The following is a 26445-nucleotide window of genomic DNA, read 5'->3' on the forward strand; positions in this document are numbered from 1 at the left end:
GACTCAGTGAATGTCTGTATCTCATCATACTGTTTTGCACCTGATCTACAGGTCAGATTTCTGGTGACTGTAGGTTCCATGTATACCAATGGTGAGGCAACCTGTCCTGAGTCAACAGGGCTCAAAGCGACACTGTGACCTTACACATGACACATTTTAAAAGAGTGATACATTTGTTTGAAAAAAAAACGCCCCCCAAAACTGAAGAGAATTACAAGTGACAATATATCTCTGGGGGGAATTTTTTAAATTTTTAAGGGAGAAATGGAAAAGCAAAGGATACAAAAATTTCATTCGTTCATTCAGCACATTTTTGAAGCACTGTACTTGGGGCTGGGGGCATCAGTGAATAAGACAGCACCTTCTTTCACGGAACTTACATTCCAGAAGGTAATTACAAACTCTCTGATCTGACGATATAAACATTTTACATTTTAAACTTGTGTAAATATGAAAACACAAAAGTAAAAACCAAAATTTCTGAAAAACTTCAGCAAATACAAGCATTACTATTTCTTCACTCTAGAGTATATACAAAGCAATGAAAGAAGAATGTTAGGAACTTCCCTGGTGGTCCAGTGATTAGGAATCTGCCTGCCAATTCAGGAGACACAGGTTTGATCCCTGGTCCAGGAAGAGTCCACGTGCCACAAGGCAACTAATCCCTTTCACACAACTACTGAGCCTGCACTCTATAGCCTATACACTCCAACAAGAGAAGCCGCAGCAATGAGAAGCTCACACACCACAACTAAAGTAGCTCCTGTTCCCCGCAACTAGAGAAAGCTCACACACAGCAATGAAGACCCAGCACAGCCAAAAATAAATAAATAAAGTTTGAAAAAAAGACTCTGCCTTCCGGTGCAAGGGGTGCGATCCCAGGTCATGGATCCCACATGCCAAAAAAAATGAGACATAAAACAGAAGCAATATTGTAACAAATTCAATAAAGACTTCAAAAATGGTCCACACCAAAAAAAAATTACAAAAAAATATGTTACAACTCCACCCACTAGATAACTAGGTGAAGAATGTGACCAGAAAGTGTGCAAGAAAAGCTATAAGGAACTAGCTAACAAATAATTAGAATGTGTAGCCTCAGATCCTATGGATTAAATTAAACTAATATCATTCTTTTACTATCAAATTAACAATGCTAAACAAGATTAATACAGATTTCCTGAAATGGACACTCTTTTAACTGCTGGTAGAGATATAAATTAATGTAATACTAAGGATCAAGGCATTGATTTCCAGAACGTCTGGGATGATATTCTCCTAGCAAGCATCATTTCTTCACACCGAGTGCCAAAATCTCCCACCATTGGGATCAAAGCAGTTTGCTCCACGCCGTTTACAAGTTTGTGGATCTAAACTAAACCCACAAGTCTGCTCTGGGAATGCATGTTTAGGACAGACATGAATCACGGCCCTGGGCTAATTCTATATCTTGGAACCTTTTCCATGAAAGTATTCTTTTCACTGTGGTGAAGGACAGGATGTTCCAAGCTGTGAATCACTTTTATTTATAAAATGGGATGGATGAGGTGACATCAATGAAAATGGCAGAATAAGGATCTCCAAAAACCTTCTTCTCTATAAAAAGCAATGAGAACAAAGGCAAAAGCTGTTAGAATCAACAGCTTTGTGCTACTTCACATACCAGGCTGCTTACCCTTCAGGATGCCTAACCTGGACTAAAACCCATTTAATTTTAACTGAGTCTGTTTACTAATAATAAACAAATCATTATAAAACTCATGGCATTCATTGAAAGCATGCATTTCAAAGGAAATATAATATCACCCAGTGTGTGAGGGTAGGGGAACTGTCTTGACCGCTTACTGCCAAAGCCAATGGAACACATGCATTTATTATCACTCCTCCCTTGTCAAATAAAAAGGCATAACTACCTCTTCCACCCAGATACACACACCTCTATACACACATATACGCACACACATACAATCAAGAGAAGAGATAACAGCCAACAGAGATCATGTATTTTGAGAGAATGTGAAGCAGTTTGGAGGAATGGTCCTTGACGTGGCAGGGTGGAGAAAGCTGAAGCCTGGTGCTTCAGGGCCTGCTGGATGAGAAGTGGGCTGCTTTCCTCCACAGAATCCAAGAAAAGCTCAGGAATTTCAGGCCTTAGGCATCAGTGAAGTGGAGGTGAGGGTGAGGCCCACAGAATCCAAGAAAAGCTCAGGAATTTCAGGCCTTAGGCATCAGTGAAGTGCAGGAGGGTTGACTGAGCTCTTTTCTCTAGGTCCCTATCTACCTACTTTCAGCAGTCAGGTACTGCCCTTTCCTCATCCCTGTAGGAGATGAAACGTTTCATTTCTAAAGAGATTGAGCCATAGATATGGATCCAGGATCCCAGGTGATGGGAAGACAGGGACCTTTACAGAAAACAGGAATTGAGAGAACTTCCAGACAAACAGACAGCCAACAGGCACGTGAAAAGATGCTCAGCATCTCTAGTTATTAGAGAAATCCAAATCAAAAGCACAACAAGGTATCACCTCACACTGGTCAGAAAGACCATCACCAAAAAGTCTACAAATAATAAATGCTAGAGAGGGTGTGGAGAAAAGAGAAGCCTCCTACAGTGCTGGGGGGAATGTAAATTGGTACAGGCACTATGGAGAACAGTATGGAGGTTCCTTCAAAAACTAAAAATACTCCACAGAAGATGTACAGATGTCTAATAAACACATGAAAAGATGCTCAACATCACTCATTACTCAGTCCAGTTCAGTCGCTCAGTCGTGTCCGACTCTTTGCGACCCCATAGACTGCAGCATGCCAGGCTTCCCTGTCCATCACCAACTCCTGAAGCTTGCTCAAACTCAAGCCCATTGACATGATGATGTCATCCAGCATCCCGTCGATGACGTGGTGATGCTATCCAACCACCTCATTATTAGAGAAATGTAAATCAAAACTATAATGAGGTATCACCTCACACCAGTCAGGATGGCAATCATCAAAAAATCTATAAACAATTAATACTGGAGAGGATATGGAGAAAAGGAAACACTCTTGCATTGTTGGTGGGAAAATAAATTGATACAGCCACTATGGAGCATAGTATGGACAGTCCTTAAAAAACTAGGAATACAGCTATCGTATGACCCAACAATCCCACTACGGGGCACATACCCTCAAGAAACCATAATTGAAAAAGACACATGTGTGCCAATGCTCATAGCAGCACTATTTACAATAACTAGGACATGGAAGCAACCTAGATGTCCATTGACAGATGAATGGATAAAGAAGCTGTGGTACATATATACAATTACTCAGCCATAAAAAGGAACATGTTTGAGTCAGTTCTGACAAGGGAGATGAACCTAGAGGCTATTATACAGAGTGAAGTCAGTCAGAAAGAGAAAAACAAACATTGTATATTAACACATACATATGGAATCTAGAAAGATGGTAATGATGAACTCCTCTGCAGGGCAGCAGTGGAGATGTAGACATAGAGAACAGACTTGTGGACACAGTAGGGGAAGGAGAGGGTGGGATAAATTGAGAGAGCAGCTGAAACATATACATTACCATATGCAAAATTAGAGAGCCAGTGGAAATTTTGCTGTATGATGCAGAGAGCTCAAATCAGGTGCTCTGCGATGGTTATGATGGGTGGGAGGTGGGAGAGTGGTTCAAGAGGGAGTGGACATATATATATCTATGGCTGATTCATGTTAATACATGGCAGAAACCCACACAATATGGTACAGCAACTATCCTCCAATTAAGAATAGATAAATTTTTTAAAAAAATGCCTAGCAGAATGCTTAGCAAACAGTAAATCAGCAATTTTTTAGGATATATGTTTTGAAAAAGGGAAAACATGGGACAATGACTCTAATGTATACCTTGATAACAATTTGCAAATTCATTATATCTCATTCTTTAGTACTCTGTAGATAATCACTGAGCAATTATTTAGCAATAAAGTCACATCTTACTTAAAGAAAAAAAAAAACCTAAAATAGTGTTACCATATGATCTAGCAGCCCCATTCCTTGGCATTTACCTGGAAAAGATGAAAACTCTAATTTGAAAGGATACACAACCCCCCCCCCCCCAATTTTCATAGCAGCAGTATTGACAATAGCCAAACATGGAAACAACTCAAGTGCCCATCAACAGAAACTGGATAAAGTAGATATGGTAGATATACAATAGAGTATTATTTAGCCATAAAAAAAGGAAATACTGCCATTCACATCAACATGGATGGACCTAGAGATTATCATACTAAGTGAAGTAAGTTAGAGAAAGACAAATACATATATGTATTTAGAATCTTACATGTAGAATCTAAAAAATGTAATACAAGTGAATCTATATACAAAACAAAAACACAGAAAACAAATGGACAGTTATCAAAAGGGGAGATGGAGAGGGTAAATTAGACACACAGGATTAATAGATATAAACTACTAATACTACACATAAAACATATAAGCAACAGGATTTACTGTATGGCCAGGGACTATATTCAATATCTTATAATAAACCATAATGGAAAATAGTCCGAAAAAATACATATATAAAATGGAATCACTTTGCTATATACCTAAAACTAACACAATATTGTAAATCAAATGAAGTGAAAGCTGCATCTGACTCTTAGCAACTCCATGGACTGTAGCCTGCCAGGCTCTTTGTCCATGGAGTTGTCCAGGCCAGAATACTGGAGTGGGTACCCCTTCCCTTCTCCAGGGGATCTTCCCAACCCAGGGATTGAACCCAGCTCTCCTACATTGCAGGCGGATTCTTTACCAGCTGAGCCACAAGGGAAGCCCAAGAATACTGGAGTGGGTACCCATTCCCTTCTCCAGGGGATCTTCCCAACCCAGGGATCGAACTGGGGTCTCCTGCATTGCAGGCAGATTCTATACCAGCTGAGCTACCAGGGAAGCCTGTAAATCAGCTATACTTCAATTTTAAAAGATTCTTTAACCACTAGACCACCAGGGAAGTCCCTCAATCACCTTTTTAGTTTCCCACACTTAAGTGTTAGTGAGACCAACATTTTTTCACCTTTACTGGATATCTGAATTTCTTATTTACAAATGGTCTATTCACTGTCTTTATCTGTTTTACTTTTCTATTTCCTATAAATTATTAACAGAATTTAAGATAAGCCATTAACTATTTATCTGCCATGTATGTTGAAAATACTTTTCCTAATTTGCATTTGCCTACTAACTTTGTTTACAGTTTGTTTCCTGCTGTACAAAAAATTCAAAATGCTGTGTAATCAAACCTGAGGCTTCTTTTCCTTTGCAATCCACCCATTTCTGTTGTCTCAGAAAATCTGCCTTATCCTAAAATTAAATACGTGTGTGTGTGTGTGTGTGTGTGTGTGTGTATGTTAAGTCATTTTAGTCATGTCCAACTTTTTGCGACCCTGTGGACTGTACCCACTGTCCATGGGATTCTCCAGGCAAGAATACTGGAGTGGGTTGCCCAGGTCCTCCTCCAGAGGATCTTCCTGACCCAAGGATCAAATCCACATCTCTTATGCCTCCTGTATTGGCAAGCAGGTTCTTTACCACTAGCACCACCTGGAAGCCCAAAATTAAATATGTGCTAATATATTTTCTTCTAGTTTTATAGTTCAAAAGTATTTAATTCTTTAATCAATATGGAATTTACTATATGTGGTAGGAAGAGTCTCATATTTACAAGTTTATTAATCATCTAGCATAAAATATCTCTCTTTCCTACTGATTTGTCATACCTTCTTTATCAAATATACAGATCTTATGTATTCTGGAGTCTGTTTCTGAGCTCAGTTCAGTTATCTCAGCTCCTCTTTCAGATGCTCACTGTACGTCTCCCCCCTTACACTGCTAAGTTTCTAGTTACAAATAAATAACTATAGTCCATCAAAACACCCTGAAATAACTTCATAGTTTCTCATTCTTCCCTTTTTATTTTTTGGCATCATACTGATTACTTATCTAAAATAGTTAATTTTTATCAAACACATGTACACGTATTTGAAAATTTAGAAACAGGAAAGCATTTTTACATTTTTTAAAAGAAAAACTAGGAATACTTTTCTTTCTTGTTAATAATACAGTGATCTATTGAATATCTCTGATGATCTTAATAATTAACTAATTCAACAAATACTATGCACTCTGTGTGAGCCATTTTCCTAGATGCTCAGTATACAAGACAAGAACAGACAAAAATCCCCACCTTTGTGAAGTTTACGTTCTGTGGGGAGACAGATGAAAACACCGTAAGTAAATTTTTAGATGAAGTGTATCAGATGGTTATGAGCACTATGAAGAAAAATAAACCAAGAAAGGGGGATAGGGAATTCTGAACAAGTGACTAGGGATGACCTCAATAAGAAGGTCAGGTGAATCAAGAGCTAAAGAAAGTAAAAGAGCCTTTACTTTTCTTCTATAACTTTACAAATGTGTTACTTACATTGCCATCCCCAGTGTATCTTCAGATATATTTTAAGTATATCTTGAATCACACATTAATCATTCATTGCCTTTCTACTATGATGAGTGAAATGTTAATCTTGACATCTCAAAAGGAATCACTGCATATTTTAAATATCAAATTCGTCATGAGTTTATGGTCTATCAATATACTTACAGGAATGAAGCAGCCTGTTGGAAACCTTTGAACTGTAGAACGAAATACAAAGCTCCTATATTAAAAAAAAAAGATATGATTTTCCAAACATATTTTTAAATGTGAGGATCTTAAACATATTCTTATTAAATATTTTAAAATGCTAATCTGAATATAATGGGCATAAATGAGGTTTAAAAGTCATTAGTGTTGGCTGTTAAGTATGTAAATAGAAAGGCATGAGTGAATTAGTAAAAGCAACTTCATAAGTACTTAATTACCTGGAAGCTTGCTTGGGAACTGGTGGAGGAAGTAGCTCGTATTGCCCTGGTGAAAGCTTAACTGACTACACAGAACAGACAAGGATGCCAATAAAAGATTAACATAGGTCTCAAACTCACTTTATTATCTATCATTCATATAATTTATTTTATGACCATACCAACATTATATCACTTATTTTCTATTTTAAGAATGGAAAAGATATATTTCCAAAGGTAGAGTTTCAAAACACTCAACAGATACTCACTTTTCATGGTGAATTTAATGACAGTACACCTGCAGTGGTATGTAGAAAAATGTTGTACAATTAATCACATTTTAAGTGTACTTGATTCAACAAATCCAATCGACCACAAAATAGTGAGCCTGCTCTGTTGGTAAAGAACTACTAGGAGTGGCAGGAAATACAGGTCATGTTCTCATAATCAATAAACAATTCTAACATAAAACACTATAACCAATACTAAAAGTTAAAGACTGGACATCTGGGGGATAGAGAGAGATTAACCCAACTGGGTGACGCATAGCTAACATCACATACTCAGTGGTGAAAAGCTAAAAAGCTGTTCCTCTAAGTCCAGGAACAGAATAGGGGTGCCTATGTCTCCATTCCTGTTCAACATAGTACTGGAACTCCTAGGGAGTAATTCTGCAAGAAAAAGAAATAAAAGGTATCCAAATTGTAAAGGAAGTAGTAAAATTGTCCCTGTTTGCAGATGACATGATCTTACATATAAAATACTCTAAAGAACTCTGGGCTTTGCAGGTGACTCAGTGGTAAAGAATCTGCCTGCCAATACAGGACATGCAGGTTTGAGCCCTGGGTTGGGAAGATCCCTTGGAGAAGGAAATGGTAACCCACTCCAGTATTCTTGCTTGGGAAATCACGTGGACAGAGGAGACTGGTGAGCCACAGTCCATGGACTCACAAAAGAGTGGGATACAACTTAGCAACTAAACAACAAAGAACTCCACCAAAAAATGGTCTGAACTAATGACAAAATCAGTAAAGCTGCAGGATACAAAAACAACACAAAAATCAGTTGAGCTTATACACTAATAATGAACTATCTAAAAAAAGAGAAGAAAACAAGCTCATTTACAATAGCATCAAAAATATAACGTAGTTAGGAATAAATCTGACTAAGGAGATGGAAGCTGTGTACGCTGGAAAGTATAAGACACTGATGAAAGAAGTTGAAGAATACACAAATAAATGGAAAGATATACCATGGTTATGGATTCAAAGAATTAATATTGTTAAAATATCCAAATTATCCAAAGCAATCTACAGATTCACTGCAATCCCTAGCATAAAACAGCATTTTTTCAAAGATATAGAAGAAACAACTCTAAAATCAATATAGAACCACAAAAGGCCCCAGATAATCAAAGCAATCTTGAGAAAGAAGAACAAAGCTGAAGGCATCACACATTCTGATTTCAAACTATACTGCAGAGCTACAGTAATCAAAACAGTATGATACTAGCATAAAAACAGACACATAGACTAATGGAACAAAATACAGAGCCCAGAAATAAATCCAGACAGAAATGGTCAACTAATCTTTGACAAGGGCACCAAGAATACACAATAAGGAAGCTACAGTCTCTTCAATAAATGGTATCTGGGAAACTGGAGATCCACATGATAAAACAAAATTAGACCCTTCAAAATTATAGAATGCTTAAATGTAACATATGAAACCATAAAACCTCTAGAAGAAAATGTATGGGAAAAGCTCCTTGACACTGGTCTTGGCAAAGATTTTTTTAGACATGACACCAAAAGCACAGACAAAAAGAGCAAAAATAAACAAGTGGGACAACAAAGTATAGCCAAGGAAACAATCAACAAAATGCAAAGGTGACCAAAAGTAATGGGAGAAAACATTTGCAAACCATTTATCTCATAAAGTGTTAATATCCAAAATACATAAGGAGCTCATACAACTCAAGAGAAAAAAGACAAATAATCCAATTTTAAAATGGGCAAATGACCTGAATAGGCATTTTTCCATAGAAGACATACAAATGACCAAGTACAAGAAAAGGTACTCAAAATCACTAATCATAAGGGAAATGAAAATCAAAACCACAATGAGCTATTACCTCATACCAGTCAGAATGGCTATTATCAAAAAAAACAAGAGATAACAAGTGTTGGTGAAGATGTGAAGAAAAGGGAACTCTGTGCACTTTGGTAAACAGATGGGGAAACAGTGGAAAACAACAGCTAACTTTATTTTTGGGGGCTCCAAAATCACTGCAAATGGTGACTGCAGCCATGAAATTAAAAGACACTTGCTCCTTGGAAGGAAAGTTATGACCAACCTAGACAGCATATTAAAAAGCAGAGACATTACTTTGTCAACAAAGGTCCGTCTAGTCAAAACTATGGTTTTTCCAGTAGTCATGTATGGATGTGAGAGCTGGACTATAAAGAAAGTTGAGCTCTGAAGAATTGATGCTTTTGAACTATGGTGTTGGAGAAGACTCTTGAGAGTCCCTTGGACTGCAAGGAGATCCAACCAGTCCATCCTAAAGGAGATCAATGCTGAGTGTTTATTGAAAGGACTGATGTTGAAGCTGAAACTCCAATACTTCGGCCACCTGATGCGAAGAGCTGATTCATTTGAAAAGACCCTGATCCTGTGAAAGATTGAAGGCAAGAGGAGAAGGGGACGACAGAGGATGAGATGATTGTATGGCATCACCGACTCAGTGGACATGAGTTTGGGTAAACTCCGGGAGTTGGTGATGGACAGGGAGGCCTGCCGTGCTGCGGTTCATGGGGTCGCAAAGAGTCGGACACGACTGAGCAACTGAACTGAACTGTGCACTTCGGTGGAAACATAAAATGGTATGGCCTTTATGGAAAACAGCATGGAGATTCCTCAAAAATCAAAAACAAAACTACCATATCATCCAGCAGTCCCACTTCTGGGTATATATCCAAAGGAAACAAAATCAATATTTGGAAGAGATATCTTCAGTTGCACATTCACTGCAGCATTATTCACAACCGAGCTATGGAAATAGTTTTGGTGTCCATCCATGGATGAATGGATAATGAAAATGCGATATATAGTCCTTTAATGAATATATTATATTGTTCAGCCATTAAAAAAAAAGGAAATCCTAGCATTTGCAACAACATGAATGAACCTGGAGAGCATTATTCTAAGTCGAATAAGCCAAACAGAGGAAGACGAATACCATTTTGTAACATTTACATGTGGAATATGAAAGGGTTGTACTCATAGAAACGGAGGGTAAAATGGTGGTTCCAGGAGCTGACAGATGGGGGAAATGGGGAGATGTTGGTCAAAAGGTACAAACTTTATTATAAGATAAATAAGCTCTGGAGATACAATGCACAGTATAGTGACTATAGTTAATAACACTGTATTGTACACTTGAGAATTGCTAGGAGAGTAGATCTTATGTGTTCTTATCTCACACACACACACACACAATGGTAACTGTGTGAGGTGATCAATGTGTTAATTAACTTGACTGTGGTAATCATTTCACAATTTATACATATATCAAATCATGTTGTACACCTTATATATGTTCAATTTTATTTGTCAGTTATACCTCAGTAAAGCTGGGTAGGGGGCAGAAATAAATAAATAAATCTAACTGGGTGATCTAAAGATGGTAAAGAGAGTGAGATTTGAGTATGCTTTTAAGGAAGGTAAGAGTTCCTTGAGGGAGGAAAGGCGGAGATTCTAAGAAGGAAGAACATTGTAGAACAGACTGTCTCTCTGCCCATTGTGAAACTTGTTACAAACTACCTGGATAGCTCCATTATCCCTGGGTCTGTGGATGTCAGCCCAGAGTAAGAGAAGTAAGGGAGAGTTAGGAACTGGTAAGCACAGATAGTGGGCTGTGTAAAGAGAGGGATGGAGAAAAAGAAAGAGAGTGAGAAGCCGGGGGAAGACAGACGGGAACTTCCTGTGTTCAAGGAGTTGGCAGGGAGGAGTTGAATCCTTCTCAAAACGGACACTCTTCTTCCACCCTAAAATTAGATTTAAAAATACAATACTGCCCTTATTGGAAACGAGACGTTCATATCCTGGTGTTATCTGCCACATTAAGTTCACCTATTGTATCTGATCCTACAGCTATCTTTCACATATTAATACAGAATTTTGATTACAGAGGCATTTTCTGTGGATTCAGTGATAATAACAGTAAATACAAATTTTATGATGAAATATACACAATGTCCTAATGCACCTGTGCCTTGTTCATTGTTCACTTGACAGAATAAACACCTAGGGAACATAGGTATTTATTATTATTATTATTATTACTATTATTATTATATGCTGGAAGCATAGAAATGTATTTTAAGCAGGGGGCTTTCTTGGGGGGCACAGCATTCTATTTCTTGATTTTGATGACACAGGTGTTTGCTTTCTATTTACTTTACACTGTGAATGTATGCTTCATGCTCCTTGCTCTCTGCTCCCTCTCTCTCCCACTTAGGCACATTATATACACATACACAGGAGAAGAAGGAAGAAAGAGAACTGAAAAGTGAGGGGGGAAAAAAAACTTTAAAGCCACTGTTTATTCATCTATACTCAGCAATTGCATAAGATTTTTTTCAACGAAGCAATCATGGAAAAACTCTTAGCCTTCCTCTAGAAAGGAATACTGGTTATCCATAGCTTCTTTATTTGTCCTACTTTACTTGGCATTGGCCATTCTTTGCTATTTAATATAGCTGAGAGAGGACTGACTTTTCCAGGAAGTCTTAAATACTCAGCTGCCTTACCTAAGAGATTGCTTCTCTGTGCATTGCTGAACATGTTGCAAACTATCTGGATGGCTCCCTTGTCCATATATGTAATGCATGTTTGCATGCATGTATTTATATACAGTAAGTACATTTTGCTCTAATTCCTACATATGCTTCTTCATTCCTCACTTGTAATGTAAGGCTCAGAGAATCTAGACAATATGTCCATAAAAACAGCTGATCCTAGTTAATTAATGTTTCAATCCATGCTGATTAGGCACTCAGAAATACTGCAGTAGCTTGGAGTCATAGAAAAAGACAGGAAGCTATTAGCGTGGATATGTAATACAGTTGTGTTGTACCAGCTCCAACAAGGTAAGAAAATTGGAGTAAATTAAAAGATCCAACCTTACTCATTAGGATGACGTAGGAAAATGCTCTAATTTCATTCTTTCACACGTAGTTGTCCAGTTTTCCCAGCATCAATACTAAAAAGACAGTCTTTTCCCCACTGTATATTCTTGCATCCTTTGTTGGAACTTAATTAACCATAAAGGCATGGGTTTATTTCTGGGCTCTCTATTCTGTCCCATTTATCTATGCCATTACTATGCTGTTTTGATCACTGTAACTTTGTAGTAATAGTCTGAAATCAGAGAGGGTGGTAACTCTGGCTTTGTTGCTTTGCCTCAAGATTGCTTTTGTTATTCAGGGTCTTTTGTGGTTCCATATAAATTTTAGAATTATGTTCTAGTTGTGTTAAAAAAAAAAGTTATGTGTGTTTTGACAGGGATTATATAAAGTCTATAGATTGATTTGGGGAGTACAGACATTTTAACTATATTCATGAACAATGAACATGGGTTATCTTTCCACTTCCTTGCATCATGATGCATGGAAAAGATTCAAAATATATTTCTAAGAAAAAAGAAAAGTTCTGGTTTCTGCTAACGGCAGGCTAGGTTATTTGGATGATGAACCTTTCCACTGTAGACAACTAGTAGAAATGAGGGACAAAATACACAAAATAAACAAGAGCTTTTGAAGAGATATGAAACTGATAATAAAGTCATAAGGAATATAAGATCCCCACACCAAGAGATGGGCTTCCCAGGTGGTGCAGTGGTAAAGAATCCACCTGCCAAGAGAGGAGACATCAGAAACTCAGGTTCTATCCCTGGGTCAGGAAGGTCCCCTAGAGAAGGGCAGGGCAACCCACTCCAGCTTTCTTGCCTGGAGAGTCCCATGGACTGAGGAGCCTGGAGGGCTATAGTCCATGGGGTCGCAAAAGAGTCAGACACAACTGAGCAACAACAAACCAAGAGGCAACAAGAAACCAGAGATACAAATGGCCTAGTTTTGCTCAGAGGATTTAAGTTGGTCCAGACTAAACTCAGCAGAGGAATAGACCTGGATTTGAGTGAACTTTAGAGCCCTAGAGGAATCCAGAGGCCAAAGCCTGCATCATCTATGATGGTGGTCTAGTGGGAGTCCTACCCACAGAAACTGGAGGCCCTAAAAGGGAGTTTCCTGAAAGCCACCCTCCCATCTCACCCCAGTGTTAAGGGGAGTACAGAAAGAGATGTCTTGGTGCTAAGCAGAATTGAGAGAACAGGGAGAAACCCATCCCTGAAAGAGTGTAACCATGGGCTGGTTCCTTTCATGGACTCTGGTCCAAATTCCCATCACTAGAGTGACCCAAGAATATATAAGCAGTGTATTTCAAGTGGTACCACCCTAAGCATTAGCAGAAACCAAAAACAAACTTTCTCTGAAGGAAAAACACTTTCATCTTAGGGAATCCATGGAAATAAACTTTCAGGGGCAATGAACAATGCACAAAGATAATCACACATCCAGGGCAACAAAATGATGAAGGTCCAGTCAGATTTCAGAAATATAAGCAATCAATTCATTCATGCATTCAACAAATATTAACCAATCAGACACTATTTTAGAGGCAAAAATGTAACAGTGAACAAAACAGATAAGTATTCAGGCCGTCATAAAGCTTTACTCTCATAGGAGGAGGCAGACAACAAATAATAAATGCAAACTGTAAATAAATTATATAGTATACTCATGGCTCTAGGTTCTAAGGAAACAAAAGAGAAGGGCAGGAAAGGTCAGGGGTGTCGGATGGCCAATTTAAATGAGGCTCATTGAGAAAGTGACCCTTGAACAAAGATTTGAAGATGGAGAGGGAATAAGTCACATGGCTACCTGTGATAAGAGCATTCCAGATGAAGGAAGATTCATTGCAAAGACATGAGGTTGGATTGGGAGTAGCAAATTCAAGAAACAGCCAGGAGGCCATTGGTCAGGACCAGAATGAGGGGAGACACAAGAGTTGAGGTCACAGACGAAGCCAGTTCACCGTCAACCTGCTGGCCCTGAAAAGAGCCACTCAGAGATCACACCCACTATTACAAAGAGTAAACCTAGAGGTTCTCAATCAGAAGTTTTTTTTTTTTTAAGTTCCCTCCTTCTCCAGGGGACGTTTGAACAATGTCTGGAGACAGTTTTGGTTGTTGCAACTGGGAGGTATGCTTAGTCGCTAAATCATGTCCAACTCTTTGCGACCCCATGGACTGTAGCCCACCAGGCTTCTCTATCCATGGGGATTCTCCAGGCAAGAATACTGGAGTGGGTTGCCATGCCCACCTCCAGGGGATCTTCCCAACCCAGGGATTGAACCCAGGTTTGCATTGCAGGCAGATTCTTTACTGTCTGAGCCACCAGAGAAGAACAACGGGGAGCAGGGGCTGCTAATTGGCATCTAATTATCCTGAAATGCTGTTAAACATCCTACAAAGCATAGGACTGCCCCCTACCACAAAGAATTATCCTGTCCAAAAAGTCAACAGAGCCAAGGGTGAGAAACCCTGAATTTGACATAAAACAGAGAAGTCAAAACAACAGCTGGATATACAAGCCTGGAGTTCAACAGAGAAGTCTGGGCAGGAGATATACATTTGGAAATCACAAACAGCTGGTGTTCAAAGCCTTGAGACTAAATCAGATCAGCAGGGAGTGACAGCAGATGGGGAAGAGGTATGCATGCCTGAGCCTCCAAATGGAAGAAGGCAGGAAGGAGGGGCTGAACAAGCCAAAAGGCTGAGAAGAGAAAAAAAGAATGAGGATTGAGGAGGAGGTGTTTAGGATTTGGAAAGAGGAAAGATGTGAGAGAAACCTACCCCAAGAGAATGGGAGAGTAAACAGATTAGGGACTGAACAACAATTCTGTACCCATGGGTGGTAAAGAATTTAAAATGAGACTAGTCATTCAGCTACACAAATGCAGGTTCCAAGTTCACAGAGAGATCTGACCAGGGTTGTGACTTTGCCAAACAAGTAAGATGAGCCATCAAAAGTCAAGGAATTGAGGTTGTGTGCAGGGAGTAACTCCAATGATTAACTATGGAACTTAAGCTTTGAAAGGAAGGAAAATATCAGCAACTTGAGAGGCAATGAAAAGTGGTAGTGTAAGCAGATAGGGTCTTGGACAAACACATGCTGCACGCACATGCAAAGACTTGCACAAGCTGGTCCAGAGCCTGTGGATGGTGGGGACACCCAAGGGATGACAATGATTTGAGGCCTTGAGAGCAGCAGCAAGTTAATCCTTCCTTCTCTGCTCTTTGGCTTGGTTGTATCTTTTGGTTCAACATCCACCAAGAAGCAAACCCATTTTTCCAATAACAGCAGGACCAATGGATTGAAGTCTGGGGGGAACAGAAAAATTGTTGAGGTTGATGCCAGAGTGAGCAAGGCAGAAGATCTGGGGCGAGTGAACACAGTGTGATGCATGCAACTGAAATTAAGGATGGCTGAAATGATTCGTGTTGAAAAAATCTAAGGAGTGAGTGGCTAAAGTGAAGGAGAGTTCAAAAAACTGAGAAACCAGATTGTTGGAAAATCATCATCTCTGAATGTACTGAAATTATGACAGGAGTAGTGGAAAGAGTGACAGGGAGCAGAAGAAGCTAAAATCATCCACAAATAAGGTAGAGTAAGTAACCCAGGGGTTAGCAACACTGGGGAAAATCAGGTCATAAAACCACATAGTGAGAGAAAGGGTCCCACTTTTGAATATTTGAATATACATTCTAAAATAAAAACATACTATTTCTCTGATAAGAAAAAAATGATTGTAAAAATTTTAGGTCCATATCAAATACTCTTTGGAAAGAGCCAGACATAGATGGGTATATACACAGACATGGGGCTTCCCTAGTGACTCAGCGGTAAAGAACCTACTTGTAATGCAGAAGACTGCCTACAGTGCAGGAGATGTGGGTTCGATTTCTGGATTGGGAAGATTCCCTGGAGAAGGAAATGGCAAGCCACTCCAGTGTTCTTGCCTGGGAAATCCCACGGACAGAGGAGCCTGGCAGGCTACAGTCCATGGTGTTGCAAGAGTCGGTCACGACTGAGCAACTAAACAACCACCATGCACAGACACACACATGTTAAAATATAAATATAAACACACATATGATTCTTCGATACAGATTCTCCAGTTGAATTATATGCTTCAGAATAAAGGTGTTAAAAATAGTAAAAACTTTCTTACAAATAAAAAACAGCATTAATGAGGTACAATGGGACTATTCTATAAAGAATTATGAAGCTTATATTGTGTACTGTATCTACCTTGAATTCAAATGACTGTTTTACTGAGTTGTGCCATTAAAAAATCAGAATTCTGAATTTTACTGACGAGTAAACAGGGTTACATCTGAATATCTCTCCTCTTGTGAATATATTATACCTTTGAAATAGAAAATTAGGAAAACATTTAATTCTTCTAGTTTCTGGAGCTCAAGCCTTTCTGGAAGGTGGAAGAGAAAGGAGAAAGAAAAGAAAGAAATAAGGAAAGTATTTTTAAAACATTTTATCCATCCCTCTGGATAAGCCAAATTCTTTTGGTCTTTTAAAGCATTAAATTTTGCCTAATACCAACCATCTATTTTTTCTTCTCTCAGCAGTGGGCCTGTGTCTACCCTCAGAAACCCAAAAAAGTCAGAAGAGAAGAAGCAGAAGGGAAGTAAATGGTGGAGGAGGCTAAGGAAGAATGATTTTTGCATAGGAGGTGGCCAAGACAATTTCACATGTCGCCTGGTTACCTGATACCAAGCCATAAAAGTCTATGTATAATTCAGTGTTTGTATTCATCCACTGAACCGAACAGGATAAGATTTACCCTGTGAACATTTATCATTCTGTCCTGTTTCAAAGCCATAATTTGCAAAGCCCCAGGAAGGGTTCATTGCTTGGACACAACATGGGTTCATTTTGCTGAAGATTTCTTGTCCATCCTAATAACCACAACCCTTTCCATTCAATTCAACCTCCAAGTGGCAATGCATCGTCTCAGGTTATGATCATGTTATCCTGATAAGGCTGTAAAGACTGATACATATTATTAGCTCCTTTATAAACAGAAGATATTAAGGCCCAAAGTCCCAAATGACAAAGTCCATGTCCCAACTTCACCCTTCTGTGAAATACCTCCTTTTGGATCCACCCCCTGATACCCTGCCCCTCATTCAAGGCCAGAGGCATGAGGTAGACTGGAAAGAGCACCGAATTGGGGCTCAGAAGCCCTCAGTGAAAAGTACAGCTTGCTACACAAATAAACTTATTTATGAAACAGAAACAGACCCACAGACATGGAAAACAAATTCATGGTTACCAAAGGGGACAACAAGGAAGGGAGGGGTAAATTAGGGGTTTGGAATTAACACATACACACTATATACAAAATAGATAACCAAACAAGGACCTATGGTACAGGGAACTATACTCAATATTTTGTAATAATCTATAAGAGAAAAGAATCTGAAAAAGAATAGATATATCTATAGATATATACAGATATATTCAGCTTATATATATATAAGCTGAAACTCCAATACTTTGGCCACCTGATGCAAAGAACTGACTCATTGGAAAAGACCCTGATGCTGGGAAAGATTGAAGGCAGGAGAAGGGGACGACAGAGGATGAGATGGTTGGATGGCATCACCAGCTCGATGGACATGAGTTTGAGCAAGCTCCAGGAGTTGATGATGGCCAGGGAAGCCTGGAATGCTGCAGGCTATGGGGTTGCAAAGAGTCAGACACGACTGAGTGACTGAACTGAACTGAAATATATATGTATAACTGAATCACTCTGTCGTCCACCTGAAACTAACACAACACTGTAACCCAACTATGTTGTTGTTCAGTCACTAAGTCATGTCTGAGACTTTGCAGTCCCATGGACTGCAGCACGCCAGGCTTCCCTGTCCTTCACTATCTCCTGGAGCTTGCTCAAATCCATTTCCTTGAGCCGGTGATGCTATCTAATGATACTTTAATAAAAAATAATAACAATAAAATTAGTTCAACCATAAAAAAGCACTGCCTTCTTTATAAACTATGCACCTCGGAACCAATTACTTCATCCCTATTCACCTCAGTTTTCTCATCTGTAAAATGGGGGTAAAATCCATCTTGCCTATTTCAGAATGCCTGGGAAGAACTACTAACAGAATATATGTGGAAGCTCACAGTAAATTATTAAGAGCCACAGGAATGTTATATAGTATCCAAGGTCCAACTTCAGTCCTACTCAATCCAGGGAGCGTTCTAGCCTTTCAATGCCACATTCACTGAGCTCTCTCTAGGCTTTTCCTGCTACAACATCTATCTCAGCACTTGATCTATTTGCTCTTGTATTGTTACCAAAATATTTCTAAGTCAGGAACATCTTCCCTTTACAGAACCTAGCCCAGGGCTCTAAGAAGCCGTGCTCAGTATCCTTAATGTGATGCATTCTGATATCACAATGCTCATTTCTGCAAGAAATTCTTGCAAAAGCTTTCCTATGGTGTACAGTCATATTCACACTCTAATATGAGGACTACTCACTGAAAGGCAGTTTTCTCTTTAAAAAAAAGAGGACATACCATATCAACCGCTTGAAGAGACCAGAAGCATGGCCCCATCCTAGATAAGACCCCAAGTCAGGGGAATCCTACTAAGAGTCCCCAGCAAGGGAAAAAAAATTTCCCGTGTCCTCATTAGGTTGAGAAGGGAAACATCTTGCTGGATGTATTTGCAAGTGAAGCATGCTTTGTTTGATTTCTGGAAGAAATATGGCATCCTACAGATTTTCAGTTTCTCCTGGGGAAGATATAATCTAAGTATAGAGAATATTTTCCCCTGGGCCTCTTTAGCTTTCCCACACAAAGCCAACTGCTACCAGCACTTTACCTGATCTCTGTAAACCAGCATGCTGGGGCTTGACCGCGGTTTGTCCTTAAATGAGTAAGTGGCCACTTGCTTCTTTAACAAGTCCAAGAAGTCAGGAGGCATGTACTGGGGAAGGTCATTCAGCACCGGATCATTTCTTTGCAAAAGAGGTGGTTTTTTCCTTCCTTCATTTTTAAAATTGTAGGTTGCTATCACTGGATTTAACAGGGATTCTTCAATAAAAGTTTTCAAGTGGTAAGTGCCAGGATTAGGAGTGTTCTGTGGAGAATTGATATCATTTTTCAAGTTAGTATGTAAACAGGTAACATCTCCTAAAGCATCATTCTTTCAAAGGTCACTCCTAAGTAGCATTTCTCTTTGTTTTACTTAAGAGAAATGTTTTAATAAAATTCCATCAACACTCCCCACAGAACAACATTTCAAGACAATCATGATGGTTTCCTTTCTACGACAATTGCTTAACTATAGCAAATGGGTTGTGGCCATAGGTAAAACTTTTAACTTTTTTAAAAGTAGCCTCAAAGATACTTAAATTTGAGATTCTATTTGACTATAAATGTCAGGTCTCTCATGAGAACCCTCTAGATAAGTTTAATGACTAAATAGAAGTTATTCTACTTCAGTTTAGTAGATACATGTGTTTCTTTCTAACCCTCAAGTGGGAAGCTACAGGATAATAACATGAGACTGAGGATGAACTGGCAGAACATATGGTCTAATTAGTCCAAGAAGAGGTTTGGGACTTTCAAATCACAACCACAGTATGGCTGAATGGCCAGGCCCAACAGTTTAGTCACCACTGCTTTTGTGGCCATCTTCCCACTGAGCACTCAACTCAGTTAATCCATTAAAATTAGCTCAATTCAAAAGAGGCTTTGGTCCCTAGGGCCCCTCTGTTATGGAAAGGTGTGAATAGAAAATATTTCTGCCACACAGAAATAAGGTATCTTGAGAGAAGGATCTTCTGGTCATCTTTCTTTCATATATCACCATCTTGCTTTCACACATTGACCATGTTAACACAAGCTATCATAGGCTCTTATTTTTTAAAGAAGTAAGATAAAAACTGAAGTCAAACACCTTTCCAGAATGTGTAAGGTTAGCTGACTTTATCAAGATAACCTGTAGTGTAAAACACCTAGACTCCTATAGTTGTTTTACTTCCAAGCTTTTACTGCATTCAAAGTTTAGTTTCTCAGTCATGTGCTGATACTAAAATTATAAATATAAAATGAGCCCAGGTAGATCTGAACCACCATTGTTTCCTTAAAATTAAGTATTAGTGATTTAAAAGGTCAGACTCAAATACTGATTCAAATAGGAAAGGATGAAAATATACATACTGTTAATGCTATTCTCCACCATCCTTCTCTTTCAAAAGATGACTTCTGAGTTGGTTTCTATTAATAAACATAAAAATATGCTTATTCATTTCAGAAGTGATCACTAGAAGTTAAATATCACTTATAAAACATGTACTTGAAGAAACTGATACTGTATGAAACTGGTCACCCTGAATGAAAACAAGAGCTCCATAATCAATTTAGCCTATAATATTTCCTTAAATTGCTATTTTAAGATCTTAAGTACTTTTTAAGTATCTAAATTTCCTTTGGGTAAATTAGAGTAATAAACATCCCCATCAGAGGACGAGATGGTTAGATGGCATCACCGACTTGACAGCGTCACAAACTTGATGGAGTTTGAGGACACTTCAGAAGTTGGTAATGGACAGGGAAGCCTGGCATGCTGCAGTCCATGAGGTCGCAAGGAGTCGAACATGACTGAGCAACTGAACTGAACTGAAATGTCCCCATCTCACCAAGATGTCATAAGAATAATTAGGTGACAAAATTTGGTGCTCTTAGGAAGCAAAGCGGAGAAGGCAATGGCAACCCACTCCAGTACTCTTGCCTGGAAAATCCCATGGACGGAGGAGCCTGGTAGGCTGCAGTCCATGGGGTCTCTACAAGTCGGACACGACTGGGTGACTTCACTTTCACTTTTCAGTTTCACGCATTGGAGAAGGGAATGGCAACCCACTCCAGCATTCTTGCCTGGAGAATCCCAGGGACGGGAGAGCCTGGTGGGCTGCCATCTCTGGGGTTGCACAGAGTTGGACACGACTGAAGCAACTTAGCAGCAGCAGGAAGCAAAGAGTTATGTAAACCCAAAACTGTATAACTGTTATTACAATTTATGGCTCAGGGAACTCAAGGTAAAAATGTATAGACATCCAATTAATGTAATATTGGGATTCAAATTCCTGGCCATATAGCAAATGTTGAAAGTGCCATTTTCTAGATTTCCATACGCTATGATTTGGGCTTGAACTCCAGCTCAGCAACTACTTAGGTGTACTAGGCAAATTAACCCTCATGAACCTCAGCTTTCTCTTAGGAGGACAACAAAAGGCACCAGAGTTGGCACAAAAATAAGGCATCATAAAGACCTGTACCCACAACCAGGACTCAGTAAGTGGTGGCTTTTATTTTTAATATCTCATCTGCCAAGTTAAGAAGAAAATTATTTTGATATTCCTCAGTTTCCAAGGCCACTCTGGTCTTACACTGTAAGTACTCTAAAGTACATCCACTTATCATTATCCTATATTTGTTTCGGCTTCACTGTCAACAGTGAGGACAACAGAACACAGTTGCTTAGTTTTTTCCTTTTGTTACTTCCACTAGGTAAAATCTTTAAAATACTGAGTTTTACTTTCATTTAGAATGCTTTTTTAATTGCTATGAAATACAGGTCATCTCAAGCAACAAGGCATTAAAAATAATAATCTAATCAGTAAACTGATATAATTCATTCTTCCTAACATATATCCACATATAAGTAACCCTGGGCTTCAGTTTTACTATGAAATATAAGCATTTCTCTGAAAAAGCATTGCTTCATATGCACTGCTAAGTCTGAATTTCTTCCTATACATTCCCTTTATTAGATTTATGTTGAATCTTCTGTTAGACATTTATAGTCACAGAAATTGAACTTCTTCAGGCAAGTGAAGACAGGTCTCCATCACTACCTAGGACCAGGGAAATGAAGTGGGAAGAAGGGAAAAGTAAACATGATACATCTGAAGGAAGGTACGTGGCAGCTGCTGTTTTGTTTAGCCCAAGACAGGTGACCTCAACTTCCCCTATCTCCCACTTCATATTCACTTCAGGGGTGAATTACTTTACACAAGTTAGGCTAAACATCCCTCGCCCAAATTTATTTAAAAACTAAACAAGACAGTTTACAATATTTTATAAATACTACAGTAGGAAGCAAGGCAAAAACGTGTCCAATAGACCAAGGAAGGAAAAACCCATTCCCTTGGCAGACAGTGGGGGAGTGCGGGAGGAGGTGGAGGGAGGGAAACGAAGAAATCTAAGAACCCTGTTAAAGCAGTTGTCCAGCGCAAGTAGCAGTAGGTTAAGATGGGGGGTGGAGGATGGGAAACAGGACAGAAAACAAAGGACGAAGGGTAAGGATAAGTGAGAGCTAGGCAGGAGAAAAGCAAACGAAGGGCGCTCAATGATCAGGAAGAAAGGACTGCAGGCGTACACGTGAAGGTAGGAAGCGGAGGGGCCCAAGGACCCAGGAATAGAGACAGCTGGTGTTTTTGGCGGAGCCCAGCAGGGGGAACAGTGTTTTGAGAATTGAAGGCGGGGAAGGCAGGCGGTACCGAGGCCAAGGCAGAAGCCCCATGCCTCAGGTCTTCCTTACTGCAGTGGAGGTGATGGCGATAGACTGATTCATTGCTGCCTCTTCACTCTAGGCCGAGGCTGGCGTCCGGTTGCCAGGAGGCGCCTCGGTCCGCCGGCTCCCGAGCATGCGCAGAAGACCTGCCAGTAGGTTTGGCTCTGGTGGTGGGGGAAGGGAGGTAGGCACAGACTTGGAGGGCCCGCGCCAAGCCTAGCGAAATCGGTCGAGACCGTCACGCACGTGCATGGTAAGGAAATCTAGAGGGCTCAGGAGTCACCAAGAGCCTGCGCCAAGGAGGCTTGTAAAGGAGCTAGAGCATCCCATGATCTCCATCAGCCCTTTCCCAAATCACCTCCATGCTGAGATAGCATGCTTAAGGAAAAATCAACCTTAGCATCCACTTTCTAAGATTGTTTCTAAATTCCCCCAGAAGGAAATTTCTGGGAGTGTCACTGCTTTGAGAAGTGCCGTGAGCTCTAGATACAAGTCTGTGAAACCACGGACACCCTTTGCCCTCTTTATAGACCCTCTTCATTATCAGCCTATCTTGGCTGTAGCTCCTCAACCTATACACATTTCCATCTTTAAAAACAAATGTCCCTTCAACTTTAATAGTTTGATTTTATGGAATACCTTGTGTGCCAAATACTTCACATGTATTTAATCCTCAAAATAACCCTGTGAAATAGGTATCAATCCCACTTTATGAAGGAGTAAACAGGCTTCCTTGGACAGTTTAGCACAGCCGACTCTGCATCACACAACAGTGGCAGAACAGAGTTCAAATCCAGGCCTGACTCCAGTGCCTCCAACTGTCTACCATGGTATACCATGGAGTTTCTGCTTCCTGTCACACTTTCAAGAGCAGTGTGGATTCATTTCTTTCTTAACCTGCCCCATTCTTCCCTGAAACTATCTTAATCTGACATTACACACCTTTTAAGTTAAAAACTGCACTTAGTAAATAAACTAGCCAGTTATTCAGTTGCCAGAATCAAAGGGGATTTTTCAAGCTTTTAGCAAGCTTGACTTCAGTTCATCACTGCATTGATTCCTCTTTTCCATTCTTCTTGAATCCCTCTTCTCCCTTAACAGGATTTGTATTTGCTGATTTATTGTCTATAAAGAAGTGAAATATATTGGTACCCTTATTAACTTCATTGAAATCTGGAACCATCTGGCACAATGCCTTCAATAATCATTGCCTTTGGACAAAAGCAGAATTTACCATCTAGTCTCATCTTCCCATTAGAACCTCCTGATCTGATGTATACTTACAAATTCCAAACATGCCACCCACTACGCCTCCCCAAATGCTGACCCTTCTGCTTGAAATGCTATTCCCTTCTTCATGGCCTGGCAACCCTCAAGGGTCAACTCCTCTAAGTCACCTGAAGGACCCTGTGCCTATCTTTATAGAGGGACTCATTGTGACAAATCATGTCTCCCCTAATTTGAAACACATCCAAAACAGGTTTTTGTCCTAATTCTCAGCCCTTTCAACACAGGAAGTTTTCCTTTCATAAGTTAAAACCAGAAAATGGAATACAGCAGCACTTTTCAAATGTGCACATGAAGTATCTGGAAATAGTGTTAAAATACAGACAGATTCTCTAAGTTCTCACAGGTGATTGTGTGGGTGACTTTTCTGGGTAGCAAGAGAGGACACCATTAAATTTCTCCTAAAATACTAGGACTATTCAATAAATTCATTTAACATAGCCTTAAAAATAGGAAAAAAGGCAGGAGCAGCCAGGCACCAGGTTTGAAATAAAAAGCTGAAGTTCTAAGACCAAGAGACAAGTTAAATACAGAACTTTCACCAAAAGTGATTAAGCCAGTCCATCACTGTGCCTCATTTTACTTTCTTATTTTGGCTGAGCCTGTAAAACTGGCTCAGCAGACTAGGGACTGGTACCCTAGAGACTGAATATGATGAAAGGTACAGAGAAGTCCAGAAACCCATAGAAGGTATGAAATATAAGGGAACACCTAGATGAGAAAATAGTTTTGGGTACTGCAAAAATAGAAACAGCATGGGTCAATGATTTCAAGGACTTTGCCAATAAAACAGACTAAGTATGTAGAATAAACAAAATGTCCCCTTAAGAAAACAGTCTTGTACAGTATACTATTTGATTTTCAGGTTACCATAACAGCAGTTTTAAAGGGAGGAGGCCATTCTCTTTGTGAATACAAGATTATACTATGTAGAGATCAACGGTGCCTATGCTATGCATCAGATTTTTAATAAAAATTCTAGATAAAATACCTCATATTGTAGAATCCCTTTAAACTGCACAGTGATAGTTTTGGTTAACTATCTGAAAGCAAACATACTACAGGCTGAGAAAAAAATTAATAATTACTATGATGCTTCTAATATAAAACACATAATATGGTTGACTTAAAAGGTTTTTTATAGTTCTAAGATTATGTAATGCTTAACTGTGTGACTTTTGTGAAGACAACATAAAATCAGCAATGAGATGCACGCAAGTAACCACAAAACATGTTTTCCCCTTCTACCTTACCGACTTATTTCAAACTATTGGAACTAGAAAAGCACCAATATTAACTCTGCCTAATTCCCTCATTTTACAAGGATCGTAACAGCATAGATAGAATACAATGCAAATACTAAGAACTATGCTAAGTGCGGTGTGTGTGTGCTCAGTCGTGTCTGACTCTATGCTAAGTGCTTTACCTAAGCTTATTATAAAAGCCAAGTTAGAAACCACCTGGGTAAATTACACCCATTTTACATGTAAGATAACTGAGGTTCAGGTAGTATTATTGCCCTCTTCAAGGTTATACAGAGCAGTGATCTGACTACTGCTTCAATAAAACTCCAAAGCCCATGTTTAACATTCTGGAGATTACTGTGCCTCAATAGCACATGAAACACATGAAACTCGTATCTAATGAAGGTCTTCCTATTTAATCGCCTAATATGTAATAACACCCTATTAAGATGACCAATTCCTGTAACTTCCCTTGTCCTATCTAAAATGTCCTATCTTTTCCTTCACGATCATCCAGTTTTCTGTTTTCTGGCAAAGTAACATTGGTATTAAAGTAGTCAACAATGCACAGTAACCTGTCAAACAAATTGCCCTCTAGGAAATTAAAAACCTTGTGGCTACAAAGATCAAGGAACATACTTCATTGTTTTCATCCTGGCTCTGGTTTGCTATGGAATCTTTCATTAAGTATTTAAAAGTAATTAGAAAAATAGAAACCTTGATAGCCACGTTTTGTACAAAGAAAGCAATAGTTTAGAAGCAAGGAAAACTTCTAAATAAAACAAAGTTTAGTTACTATCAAGCCACTACCGAAGATATCTTATTTGTAAAACATGTTGAAGATAGTTAGCCCAACAGAAAATTCTTTGTTTTATGGTAGTAGAATTAAAAAAGCACTGAGTAAAAAATTAGGAAACAGGTAAAACTACCCCCTGCCCCAATTTGGATTTTTGTGTTTTAAAGCCCAAATATTTAAAAAATCATTGCATGGCTGAAGTCAATATGGATAAACAAAGCCAAAGCTGAAAATTATAAAAGTAGGCAACACTGAATACCTACCTTATGTCAGTCCCCATGCTAGGTACACTTTTATACAAGAGTTTTTAATCTTTCAGTTAAACCTTTTGAAGGAAGTATCACAATCTAAACACTAAACACAGTCTTAAATAGTTAAAAAAAAAAAAAATTAAATATCTAAATTATACCAAGTATAAGAAATTACACCCCCAATTTGACTGTCAAAATTGTTCAACATCAAATTAATTAAATGACTCAGATTCAGAGCAACAG

The 26445-nt window shown here is 39.0% G+C and overlaps 1 protein-coding gene across 1 annotated transcript in view; it reads right to left on the reverse strand.

Moving 5' to 3' along the window:
* The window catches only part of STPG4 (sperm-tail PG-rich repeat containing 4), a 35073-nt gene extending 12389 nt beyond the window's left edge, over nt 1-22684 (reverse strand). The window contains 5 exon segments of the mRNA XM_043470338.1: nt 6649-6703; nt 6909-6973; nt 18929-19186; nt 20272-20328; nt 22652-22684. Coding sequence (XP_043326273.1) covers nt 6649-6703; nt 6909-6973; nt 18929-19186; nt 20272-20328; nt 22652-22684 — 468 coding nt within the window.
* Nucleotides 22685-26445: the final 3761 nt, after the last annotated feature.

This window comes from Cervus canadensis, chromosome 5 (genome assembly GCF_019320065.1).
Source record: "Cervus canadensis isolate Bull #8, Minnesota chromosome 5, ASM1932006v1, whole genome shotgun sequence".
NCBI classification, from domain to species: domain Eukaryota; kingdom Metazoa; phylum Chordata; class Mammalia; order Artiodactyla; family Cervidae; genus Cervus; species Cervus canadensis.